Raw genomic sequence first — 12,614 nt, forward strand, 5'->3', positions numbered from 1 at the left:
AAAGTGAAAAGTGAAAGGGAAGTCACTCAGTCGTGTCTGACTCTTCACAATCCCATGGACTGCAGCCTAGCAGGCTCCTCTGTCCATGGGATTTTCCAGGCAAGAGTACTGGAGTGGGGTGCCATTGCCTTCAACGATTAATTGAACTTCTACTTGCCATTTTTAGTTATGGTATATGGTTCAAGCAGAAAGAAAACATTAAAGCATGGAAATACTTTGATTCTAATATACTCCAAAGCAAATCTTTTAAAGCTAATTATAAATGTACTTATTCCCACATTTTCTAAACAGAAGCTAATTACAAAAACTTACAGAAATATTTATCCTAAACCAATAATCCCCAATATTTCATTAAACTCACAGAAAAAAAAATCAGATTCAAATCATTCTTTAATACCATTAAATTTTAAAATGACTCACTCAAATCTGTGAGACGTTTAGGTGATCTGCCTCTTTCTGAAGACCTGGATCGTTTGCGACGGATTGGAGACCTGCTAAACCTTCTTCTCAAGGGTGTTCGTGATCGCCGTAATCTGACTGGTGATATACTGAAGCTTCGTCTTCTTACCACAGATCTTGATCTTCTCCGACGGCTCGGGGTACGGCTCCGTCGACTCGGGGTACGGCTCCGTCGACTCGGGGTACGGCTCCGTCGACTCGGGGTCCGACTCCGTCTGCTAGGGGTGCGGCTCCTTCGGCTTGGGGTGCGGCTCCGTCGGCTCGGGGAAATGCTAAAGCTCCTTCTCCCCCCAGATCTGGATCTTCTCCTACGACTCGGAGTATGACTCCGGCTCCGACGACTTGGGGTGCGACTTCGAGCTCTACCTGTTTTCCGGTTATCCCTGGAGCTTGATCTTTTCCTTTTTCTTTCCCTGGACTTGGATCTGTGCTTTGGAGATCTTTTGCGCTTCTCTTTTGATACAGATCGCCTTCCTCTAGACTTGGATCTTGACCTGCTGCTCCTCCTCCTGCGTCTTGATCGTGACCGCGAACGTGTCTGAGAGCGATGAGACTTGGACTTAGATGATCTCTTCCTTGCCCTAGAACGAGATTCACTGGTGCGCTTTCGCGATTTGTGTTCAGAAGACTTGGAACGTTTACTTCTCGACCTTAATGAAGAGTCTCTTTTCTTCTCTTTCTCACCTTTGTCACGGTTCTTGTTTTTCTTGCTTTTTTCATGTGTGTCCTTAACTTTTACAAAAATTTCATAATCATCTTTTTCCTCTGAAGACGACTCTGAAGCTCTTTCTGGTATACTAATTACAACTGGACTGGCAGCAGATTTATCCCGTTCCACCTCACTCGAAAGTAAAGGTCCTTCAATACCAGCTCTAAGGTTTGTAAGACGTTCCATGTCCTTAGGAAGTAATGGTCTCACTAAATCAGCTTCATTAATATCATCAATGCTGGCAGGAAATCCTGAATCAGACAGTATCTCTTTAGTAGTGAGACATACTTCTTTATCTTCTCCACTGCTTTCTTTAGGACTGACAGCAGCTGCTAACGTCTGGTCACTCTCCTGTACAGGTAATGATCCTTCTGCATCCTTATTGATAAAATTATTAGATAAATCAGGATGAATGTCTTTAGCAGGCAAAGGTCCCTCTATGTCAGCCTCACTGCCACCACTGGGGCTGGTGGAAATTACCATGTCATGTTCAGTATCTTGAGTTGTTAAAGATACTTCACCATCATATTTACTAACTGAACTGAGAGCAGATGCTGTGCCAAATTCAAGATCCTTACCAGTTCCCACTGCTTCAGATTCAAGGACAAGGGGACCAACAGAAGACAGAGTTCCTCCTAGCTCAGCTTCACCAACGCTAGGACAGGTATCCAATACTGTGCATTGTTTAGTCTCACTGGTAGGCAAAATTGTCTCTTCACCAATTTCACCAACAGCACCAGTGCTGGCAGCAGACACTGTGCTACGTTCCATTTCTTGAGCAATTAAGTGATTCTTTATGTTAAGGTCTGTATTTATACAATTTTCAGTTTCATTAGAGCCACTCTTCAGGAGTCCTTCAGCACGTGGCTCTTCATCTGAATGCATGGCTATGTCCTGTAGGCCAATCTCTGAAGCAATATTTTGATCACCAGATAGTAAATTCATTCCTTTTATAGTACTAGACTCTAATATTACTGGTGTAGACTCTACAACTGTCTCAGTTGGTATTACTTGAGTCTGCTCTGAGACAGTGACAGGAGGCTCTAAAATTGTCACAGTGGACTCTTGGACACAACTAGATGGTTCTGAAACAATCACATTAGGTTGAAGGATGGACACCACTGGTTCCAGAATAGGCACAGTAGGCTCCAGGGTAGAAACAGCAGCAACAGTAACATGCTCTGGCTCAGACAAGGCCAGGGGCTCTGGGACAGCCTCAGCTGGTGGGTCCAGGACAGCCACAGCTGGAGGGTCCTGGAGAGCCTCAGCCTGTGGCTCTGGGACAGCCATGGTTGATGTCTCTGCAACAATCCCAGCTGGGTGCTCTGGAACAGCCACAGATGGCAGCTCTGTAACAGCCATGGCTGGCAGATCTACAGTGCTCTGCGATGGCTCTCCAACAGGTACTGCTGCCTCCAGCAGAAACACAGATACCTCTGGGGCAGTCTGTCCTGAAGCCCTCATGGAATCGTAAGTTTCTGCTATCTCTGACATAACAGAAGGCTCTGATGTTAACACAGTTGGTTCACCTGATGTTGTGGGAGTTTCAGACACCATGTAAGTCACTGGTCTCTCTGCAACAATTTCATGCTCTTCTGCTCCAGCAGCAGACTCTACAGGTGCTGACATAACTGAAGACTCTGGCTCTAGTGGTGGTTCTGGAACAGTCACGTCAGCCTCTGATGCCAACACTGACGGCTCTGATGCTGACACTGAATAATTAGCAGTTACTGCCAAAGGCTCCGCAATCTCACTTTGACTCACAGGAGGTTCAGGCAGTGATACAGACTCTTCAGGAGGTAATGCTGGCACCTCAGCAGACCATGTATTTTCAGCTGTTAATGCTGACTGCTCAGTGGCTAACACTGGACCCTCTGGTGGTTCCTCAGGAGGCAATGGTGGTGTCATTGGTGGCTCTTCAGGTGGCAATGGTGGCATTGTTGGAGGCTCTTCAGGAGGCAAAGGTGGCACCATATATGCCTCCGTGTATGTATCAGTATAAGAATCGGTGTAAGAATCAGCTGCCATAGACATCATTGAACGATCAGCAGTATAAGATGACATCATAGATCGGTCAGCTGCAGAGTACGATGACATCATAGACCGGTCAGCAGCAGAGTATGACGACATCATAGACCGGTCAGCACCCATGGACATCATAGATCGGTCAGCCATTGGGGACATCATGGAGCGCTCGTAGGCTGACATCATAGAGCGCTCGTAGGCTGACATCATAGAGCGCTCAGCCATAGGGGACATCATAGAGCGCTCATAGGCTGACATCATAGAGCGCTCGTAAGCTGACATCATAGAACGCTCAGCCATAGGGGACATCATAGACCGCTCATAAGACATCATAGAGCGTTCATAAGATGACATCATGGAACGTTCTGCAGCATAGGACATCATCATAGAACGTCTAGATGCTAACATCAGGGGTCTAGGTGCTAACCTATATGGCCTGGGAGCTATTCTATAGGACCTGGGTGCTATCCTATAGGGTCTAGGTGACATCCTATAGGGATCAGGAGTTAGTCTGTAGGGATCATGGCCTAATCTATAGGGGTCCTGCCCTAACCTGTAGGCATCATGACCTAGCCTGTAAGGGTCATGACCTAACCTATACGGATCCTGAGCTAACCTGTAAGGATCCTGAGCTAACCTGTAGGGATCAGGAGATTTTGAACCCAACATAGCAGAATCCTGGGTACTAGATGCTAACATCTGGGCATCCATGGTACCAGACGCTAACATCTGAGCATCCATGGAGCCAGAAGCTAACATCTGAGAGTCCATAGTGCCAGAAGCTAACATCTGGGAGTCCATAGAGCTAGTGGCTAACATCTGGGAGTCCATGGTGCTGGTTGCTAACATCTGCGAGTCCATGGAGCTGGTTGCTAACATCTGCGAGTCCATGGAGCTGGTTGCTAACATCTGGGAGTCCATGGAGCTGGTTGCTAACATCTGGGAGTCCATGGAGCTGGTTGCTAACATCTGAGAGTCCATGGAGCTGGTTGCTAACATCTGAGAGTCCATGGAGCTGGTTGCTAACATCTGGGAGTCCATGGAGCTGGTTGCTAACATCTGGGAGTCCATGGAGCTGGTTGCTAACATCTGGGAATCCATGGTGCTAGAGGCTAACATCTGGGAGTCCATGGTGTTGGATGCTAGCATTTGAGAGTCCATGGTGTTGGACGCTAGCATTTGGGAGTCCATGGTGTTGGATGCTAACATATGGGTCTCCATGGTGTTAGAAGCTAACATATGGGATTCCTGGGCCATCAAGGGATCCACTCCTACTGTTACAGAAGTCTCCCCCACTAATGTAGTAGGCAGCTCCTGTGCTACCGTATTATAGGATTCCAGCGCTGTCGTCGAGGGCACCTCCAGGGACTGCGACACGGTCATCGTTGACAGCTCCGTTGTCACCACAGACTGAACAGAGATCTCCAGCGCCACAGTTGCCACAGGCTGCCCAGGCAACTCTGGCGCCCCAGGTTGCCCTGGCAACTCCAGCACCCCTGTTGCCAAAGGCTGCCCCAGAAGCTCCAGCGCTCCAGCTGCCCCAGACTGCCCCGAGAACTCCAGTGCCCCAGCTGCCATGAGCTGCCCAGGCAACTCCAGTGCCCCAGTTGCCACAGGTTGCCCTGACAACTCCAGCGCCCTAGTTGCCGAAGGCAGCCCTGGCAACTCTGGCACCCCAGTCACCGAAGGCTGCCCTGACAACTCCAGCGCTGTCGTTGCCACCGGCTGTCCTGGCAACTCCAGCACCATTGCTGCCTCAGGCTGCCCCAGCAACCCTGTTGCCGTTGTCACCTCTGGCTGCCCAGGATGTTCCACCGCTGTCATTCCCACAGGCTGCTCCAATTCTGTCGTCGTCACAGGTTGTTCGGTCAACTCCATTGCTACTGTTACCACAGGCTGCCCTGGCAACTCTACTGCTGTTGTCACTGCAGGCAGCCCTGGCAACTCCTGTGCCATCACAGGTGGCTCTGGTACCTCCTGTGGTGGCTCCAACCCCATGGATGGTGCTGGAAGCCCTGACAATTCCTGTGACAACTGTGGCACTGATGTCACAGAGGGCCCTGCCAACTCAGGCACTGCTGTCGCAGGGGGCCCTAGCAACTCAGGCACTGGGGTAGAAAGGGGCCCTGGCAACTCTGGCGCCGGGGTAGCAGAGGGCCCAGGTAACTCCAGCACTGGAGTCACAGGGGGCCCCTGCAACTCCGGCATGGAGGTCGCAGGTGGCCCCGGCAACTCCATCACTGAGGCCACCGACGACTCCTGCAGCTCCAACGCTGTGGTCTTGGGCAGCTCCAGCATCTCCTGCGGTCGTGTCATGGATGAATCTGCAATCTCTGATGGTCCTTCTACAGGCTGCTCTGGCAATCTTAGCACTTCAGTTGCTGACGACTCTGGAAAATCCATTGTTGTTGACGTGCTTGGCTCAGGGTGCACCTCTGTAGGTGTCTCTGATGACACAAGAGTTTCTGATAGCTCTAGCACTTTTGCTACTGGAGGCTCTAGCAACATGATCTTTGATGGCTCTGGAGGTGTGCTCTCCAAAGATTTCTGCACAGATTTCATCTGACACTCCACTGACACTGTTACCACTGGCTCAGATGACTTTAGCACTACTGTTGTCGTAGGCACTGGTGCTGTTGCAAAGGAATCCAGAATCTTTGTTGTGGATGGTTCCAGCATTACTGCCACAGACTGCTCTGACTGCACTGAGACTACTGATGTAGATGCAACTGACAGTTCTGTATGTTTTGTAGCTGGCGGCAGAGTTTCTAAGATGTGTGGCTCTGAGATCTCCATCGAAACTACAGGAGGTTCAAGCACAACTGCGGGAGATTCACTGGTGTCATATAGGCCAAATGCTCTTACAGAATGCTCCAGTGCCATCTCTGAAGGTTCAGAATCAAACTTCAAATAGGAATCCGATTCTATGTTCCCATCGTGATGTGATTTCGGCTGTGACTCAGATTCTTCTGACTGTCTTTTATACTTTTTCTCCTTTTCTTTCTTCTTTTTCTTCTTTTTATTTTTGTGCTTTTTATGCTTCTTCGACTTTTTGGTAGGAATTTCATCAGTAGGATCTGTTTGGACAGACACACATCTACTTTTTCTGGATGCCTCCTTCAAGTCTGAAATTAAGGAAAATTAATTATGTCAAATATTCCCCAAGATAGATTTAGATAAATCATATAAACAATACCTTACATTCCATGTTAAGATACCGTAAGACATCTCCTGTTAAATAATTTTCCATAAACCAGCTATCTGAAGACTGGCACCTTTGCAATACTTCTTCTACAACTAAAGCCAGGGTTAAAAATAAATTCTTAATTTACTACAAAAGTTCTTAGAATTACATTAAAATGTATTTTTCCTAAGTTCATCTAAAACAATTATTTTCTCCAGCTCTCAATATACAAGTTACTTAAACTACACTTACAGATGAACATCTTTCATATTGTTAACTATCAGAATTCCTAAAAATACATATACTGAATAATTTTTGTGACTATTTCATAACCCCTATTTACTCATACAAGAAGCAATGTGGCACTGGCTTTAGAACAGACTGTCTGCTTTTGCATACTGAATCAATGCACCACTCAACTGCTGACACTGTCTTTCAGCAGCAGAAGACAAACCGAGTTAAAACATGCCAAGTACACTGAATAACGCCTGCCATCAAGTAAACCCTCAGCAAATGCTAGGGAATGCTTTTATAAAGAATGCAAAGGTCTGAGCAACAAACGCAAAACATGGAACCTCAATTCTCACTCATGCTGTATTCTCAGAAAAGTAACACCTCTTCATTACTCTTCTAAGGTTACTAAGAAGTTAACTTACAACCCTTAAGAAATTAAGAACATTTCAATCTGCATATCTAAACCAAAAAATGGCTTATACTTTATTACTAGATGAGATTTACTCTAATGCCAGTATAAAATCTGATAAACCTTAGTGATCTCAGAAAAAGATCATCAGAAATCCAGGTCATCAAGATTATGGAAAAAGTAAATCAACACATGACAAGATCTGTTTCAAAGCAAAACCAATCATTTTCTACTAATTGTTTACATTATATACCAAGTCTACATTATACTTCAACAAAAGTTGCTCAAGTCATGAATCTAAGCATGGCCAGTCTTTACTATTTTTTTAAGCCATACTCTGTACTAAAAAAAAAAAACTTTTCCTTAATCCATAAAATGTCTCCATTTCCAAAACTAAAAGATGGTTGATCAGTCATTTCTAAGCACCAATTATTTAATCAGTTCCCCAAATGCTCAATATCCAGCAATGCTTCCTCCCCATTTATTGCACCTTTAAAAGTAGATGCAAAAACAAGGTAATCTCTAAGTTTGAGCTTTAAAATAAAACTTTCCAGGGTTTTAAAATCATTACAATTTGGTCCAGACTCCTGTACCTTCCAAAACTTGACATTTACACAATTTTTCAATGAAAATCCATATTCAAAATCCTGGCACTGAGGCGGCACAAGACTGAATCAAATACAGTTATATTCCACTAGTAAAGCAAACAAGTGCAACTGTATTTTCAAAAAATGGACATAAACAAAACAAGTCTTCAGTAAATCAGTTAAATTAAAAATTCAACTTACTGACATTTTAGATCTAATGAACATCTCAAATACCCTACAATCAGAAATACTATTATTTAACTATGAACTATTTTTAAAAATTTAGCTTTCAAGACAGGTAATTATCTTCAACTTACCTGGCTTATATCGTAATTCCGTATCTAAGACCCCAGAAAGTACTTCCTCTATCTTCTGAACTATGTCTTCATTTGGTAGGTTCCTGGCAGAGGCAGCTGCATCACCTGCCTGGTTTCCTTCAATAGGTGTGTTTGTTTCACCATTGAGCTGTCCTTCACTCCTTCCACTTGACAAGAAAAGTTATCAAAATTCATTAATAATTTTACCATGACACATAAATATTTGTAACAACTTATTTAAAAAACCTCGTATTATTCATACATTTCACCATTTGTATTTAATTTTGGATGATATTCCCCTTTTCCCCATCAACGGTGCTTCCTTAACACTTACAGTTGGCACATTTTTATTTTCATACAATTTCTTAAAGTTTTCAGAAGTGTTAAAGTTAAGAAAATCTTTAAAACAGGTTTCCAAGCTCTTTAAAAAAAAAAAAATTAAATACTCCCCAACCAGAATATTTCAGGGAAAAAAAATTACTAAGATCACAATCACAAAACCAAAGAAAAACACATTACCCTAACATTATGGTAAATGCTATAGTGACAAGCTACACCTATAGATGGATCACAATCACCATCAGCAATATGAAGGAACAAAAATTTAGCCACAGACATTTAGTCAAAAGTATAACTGGTAGCTTCAGATCAAGTTGAAACTCTTCAGTTACTGAAATGCCACAATATTGAAAAAATACACATATAGTTTTCACCCAGTTACCAAAAACCATGTAAACCAATTCATTTATAGTAACAGTCAATGAATGAATCACTTAACATTTTCAATTTACAGGAACAGAAGAATCTTGACAGAAGATACATTTTTATATATCATTTATTTTTATCATTTGTCACTTGTACTATTTTGTACAAATTTACAAAATTGTTTCGAAAAATGCTTTCACAACAGTATGTGTGACTTACTGTAATTTAAGCTTTAACAAAAAAATTCAGTAGCTTTTCATGTTATTAAAGAATATTTGGTTTTCTAATACAATTAATCATACAATAAATATTATTTAACATTTATTAACTATTAATTAGGGTCACATGGTTCTACATTTCTAAACTCATTTATCCCCACAAACTCTGAAATCAGCACTATTGTTCTGATTTTTCAATGAGGAAAATGAGGCCCAAAGAAAACAAAACAAACCTAGCTGAAGATTACACATTTATTAAGCAATAAAGCTGGCATTCAAAACAAGAACCATCTATAAATAAAAACTTTAAGCTATTAAAGTTATCAGTCTCCTCACTCAAACCAATATACATAAAAAAATAAATGACAAACACACAAAAGAACTACAGCTCACTAAAACAGCAAATAATCTTGATACTGATAATGTATAACGTTACTTGAAAAGCAGCTAAATATTCCTCCAGTAATACACTGCTTTATCTAATTTTCTTTTTAGACTTTCTTCCTGGACTTTCTCTACATTTTTCCTAAGCACTTACACTGTGCTGACCTTACTAAAAAATCCACGGATTTAAAAATCCGAAAAGTAGGGATAAAAAAAAATACAGGCAGTCTATAAGAAAGTAATCATCTTAAAGCTCTCCGGATGTTCATTCAACTACTGAAAAAGGGTGGAAATTTCAAGGCACCTAAATATCAATACAATCCTACAATAAACAGAATTCTATGGAGCCCGGAAAAATGTTCCAAACCATGATAAAAGTTCACAATATACAGATTAAAAAAAAAAAAAAAAAAACACGCAAAACAAGATGACCACATTTCACAAAACACGTGCATCTGTATGCAAAGGAAAAAAAGTGAAAGAATATAAAGATCAATAACCATGCGTTTTAAAATTCGTTTCTCTATTTTTTCTAAACCTCCTACAACAATAAAACTTCTAATACAAAACCTAGTTTTTAGAAGGTACAGAAATAAGACATTACAATTATCAAACACAACTACTGATTGCATGCAACTATTACAAAGTTTCCAGGAAAATTCTATTCCCTTAGCTTGGGTCGTTTCTCACTATCCTAAAAATAACTAGCATATTACAAAATTTCAAAAAGCAACTAAATCAATGAACAGATATATTTCCCACTTAAAAAACAATGTATACGCAAAGAATTCCAGCAAATCTATATCATTACCCCATAACCTTATGTTAATTGGAGCATTCAGTTTACAACTGAGTTTCCGGCTATTTTTCAAATTCACCTCACGTCTGACTCTAGCTCTCAACTTTTTAAAACACAACTAACAATGCATTGGAACTCGGAACAAATGTTTACGTTACGCAAAAAAAAAAATACAAAAAGACAACCGCTAAATAACATGACCCACGCGATTTTCCTTTCCGAGTAAGCAACTATTTCTTTGAAAGTCTCTTCCCATTCAAATTGTGTGGAACCAAGGGTAAACTAGTAGCGATGACAAAAACAGCGTGTTGGTCAAATAGGTCAATCGGGGCAGAGGGAGCAAGAATATTTAGACCAATACACGAACTCCACTTTTCGCTTGCTAAATTTAGTAATTACTAGTAATTCAAAGTCTCCTTCCATCCTCGCCTCGAATATTCTGTCAAAATAACTAACGTTAACTTTAACTGTTTTAATTTAAATTTCTAATCTATCACACTATTTAAAATGCTACCTGGTGGAAGCCACAGGACATTAGGACCCAAATAATCTTCTCAAAGGATCCCGACCCCCAAGTGGTCCGAAGCTTGCAATAATAAAGCGTATTTAAGATTACTCAAGAAACGGCCGTTAGACCCCTTTCCGGTCAAAGACACCGGCCGGCGAAATCCGCGGAGGCGGAGAGGGGGAGGGGAAGCGCGGCGGCAGAGCTGAGGAAGGAACTAGGCCCATCCCCGGTGGACAAGCAGGCCTACCGTAGCTAGACGGTAGGGGATACCCAAACAGGACAGAAGGCTGCGCATCTTAACTCGGTTCTAGAAGAGACAGCCTGGGATTATCTCGGAAAGGGCGAAGTTCCTCGCCGGGAAGGGAGGGAGCGGATGGGGGTGGGGGGGCCGGAAAATGGATCCCAGGCCCAGGCGGGGCTGTAGCCGGGCCTGAGACGAGCAACGACAGCGTCTCCGAAGAAAGATTCCATGGAAGGCCCCGTGGGGTCCCAGCGGTCCTTTGGGAGCAGAAGAGTCTGAGGAGAGCTTACCTTGAAAGCTCCTGTTGAATTTCCCGGAATTTACTGACCACGAAAGACCTAAAAATCTGCTCGATGTTGGTCGCCATGGCGTCCGCTCCGTTCTCTCAACTCCTCCTCACCAGTCCTCCAGGCTCCCAGCATGCCTCGGGAGGAGGCGCAGCGGCCAATTCCGTCTCTCGCCGTCCTGATTGGCTCCTGTGGGAGAGCCAGAGCGGTACGCTCCGCCTCCGAACCTATCAGCGAGCACGGCCCCGCTCTCCTCCGCTGTTTCTGAGCGTTTGGGGTAGAGCTGCTGACGTTTGCGCCGCGCACGACTGTGTCCGCCATGTTAGTGACTGACGCAGGCGCCATTACAGGAGAAGTCTCTCGAGGTGGCTGTGTCGGCTTCAGTTGTCAGTCTTCAATAGCGTTTGGGGGAGGGGGGGCCGTTTAAGAAGCTTATTTTAGTCACTAACTACCCGAGATTAAATTCCGTGAGGAAAGGGAGCGGGGAGGGCAACAGGGTGCTCCAACATGTCTCCCCGTTTCGGCAGGGGAGATCCATCCGGGAAAGCACATTATCAGCGCCTGCCCACCGTACGAAGGATAACGTTTTCATCCCCCCCATCTCTCTCCCATGGCATCCTATAATCAGCTTTTTTTTTTTCCCCATTTTAGCATTGGGTCAGAGGTCACGAGCCAGCTGAGCTCAAACCCTGGTGCATTTTAATCTCCTCAGGAGCCAGGCGCATCACGAGACTTTTGCACAGTAGCCGGTCAGTTGTGATTCCTAAGCAACACACAAGTAGCTGAACATGGGTTTAGCATTTTGGCGCTCCCCACCCTCAGAGCTCAGGAGGTTCTGGGGGGGAGAGTAGATTTTACGTGGCACCTGGTACCACAGAATTAAACACTGTAAAGGAGTAGGGCTTAAGAGATTAGCTCCGGAGGGGAGGTTCAGGCCGCGCCCAAGAGCGGGAGGGCATCGTTCTTGATTACCTCGGAGTGGGGACCATGGGCCCCGCCAGCCAATAGGGAGGCGAACCCTCGAGGGCGGGGTGGGAGGGCCGAGCGCGCCGGATTCCGCGCGCCCAACTTCCGGCGCGCGTGGAGTACTTTCAGATCCAGAGCGCTAGGCGAAGGTCTACGTGCGGACCCCCAGGTCACCCAGTATCGCCGGGTGAGTTTCCTCCGCCTCTCAGTAAAGTTGCTTTACGGTTTGTCTTGGCGGATTTACTCTCAGGCGTGAGATGAAACTGTCTGAACAGGTTTGGCTGCAGGAATTTTCATCTTATTTCCACGTGCCATGGGTGAAGGTTGGCCATATGCTTTTTCAGTTTAAACTGAGGTTTACAATGGCTCTGTCATTTCTCTGCTTTAAGTGTAAGGGCCCTTTTTGTACCTTTATGCTTTTTTTTTTAATGCCATGCACCAGAATTGCATATTTTCTTGTTAATTCAGTCCTTTGTCTCTAGCAGGTTACTTAATCCCATTTTGTAGTTGGTTTCTATGTTGTGTTATTCACCAAGTCTTTTGAAATGGCTTTTCTTGGCTCTCTAATTCTCTGTTATGTTA

General features: G+C 44.1%; 3 protein-coding genes across 8 annotated transcripts in view; 2 read left to right on the top strand and 1 right to left on the bottom strand.

The window, feature by feature from the left end:
* The window catches only part of DONSON (DNA replication fork stabilization factor DONSON), a 31,755-nt gene extending 30,685 nt beyond the window's left edge, over positions 1–1,070 (top strand). The window contains exon 11 of the mRNA XM_052643587.1: positions 925–1,070. The gene's annotated coding sequence lies outside the window, so the exon portion shown is untranslated. The remainder of the gene's footprint in view (positions 1–924) is intronic.
* The window catches only part of SON (SON DNA and RNA binding protein), a 31,158-nt gene extending 19,995 nt beyond the window's left edge, over positions 1–11,163 (bottom strand). For all 4 annotated transcript variants that reach the window (XM_052643552.1, XM_052643556.1, XM_052643561.1 and 1 more), the window contains exons 1-3: positions 11,070–11,163; positions 7,925–8,091; positions 421–6,318 (exon numbers count right to left, since the gene is read on the bottom strand). In XM_052643552.1, coding sequence (XP_052499512.1) covers positions 421–6,318; positions 7,925–8,091; positions 11,070–11,146 — 6,142 coding nt within the window. In that variant the 5' untranslated portion in view covers positions 11,147–11,163. The remainder of the gene's footprint in view (positions 1–420; positions 6,319–7,924; positions 8,092–11,069) is intronic.
* Positions 11,164–11,788: 625 nt separating this feature from the next.
* GART (phosphoribosylglycinamide formyltransferase, phosphoribosylglycinamide synthetase, phosphoribosylaminoimidazole synthetase) overlaps positions 11,789–12,614 on the top strand; it is a 28,619-nt gene continuing 27,793 nt past the window's right edge. Inside the window, exon 1 of one of the 3 annotated variants that reach the window (XM_052637859.1) lies at positions 11,789–11,815. The gene's annotated coding sequence lies outside the window, so the exon portion shown is untranslated. Of the gene's footprint in view, positions 11,816–12,154; positions 12,220–12,614 lie in introns of those variants that run through there. The other 2 variants (XM_052637845.1, XM_052637851.1) reach the window with 2 other exon arrangements.

This window comes from Budorcas taxicolor, chromosome 1, assembly GCF_023091745.1.
Source record: "Budorcas taxicolor isolate Tak-1 chromosome 1, Takin1.1, whole genome shotgun sequence".
Lineage (NCBI taxonomy): Eukaryota > Metazoa > Chordata > Mammalia > Artiodactyla > Bovidae > Budorcas > Budorcas taxicolor.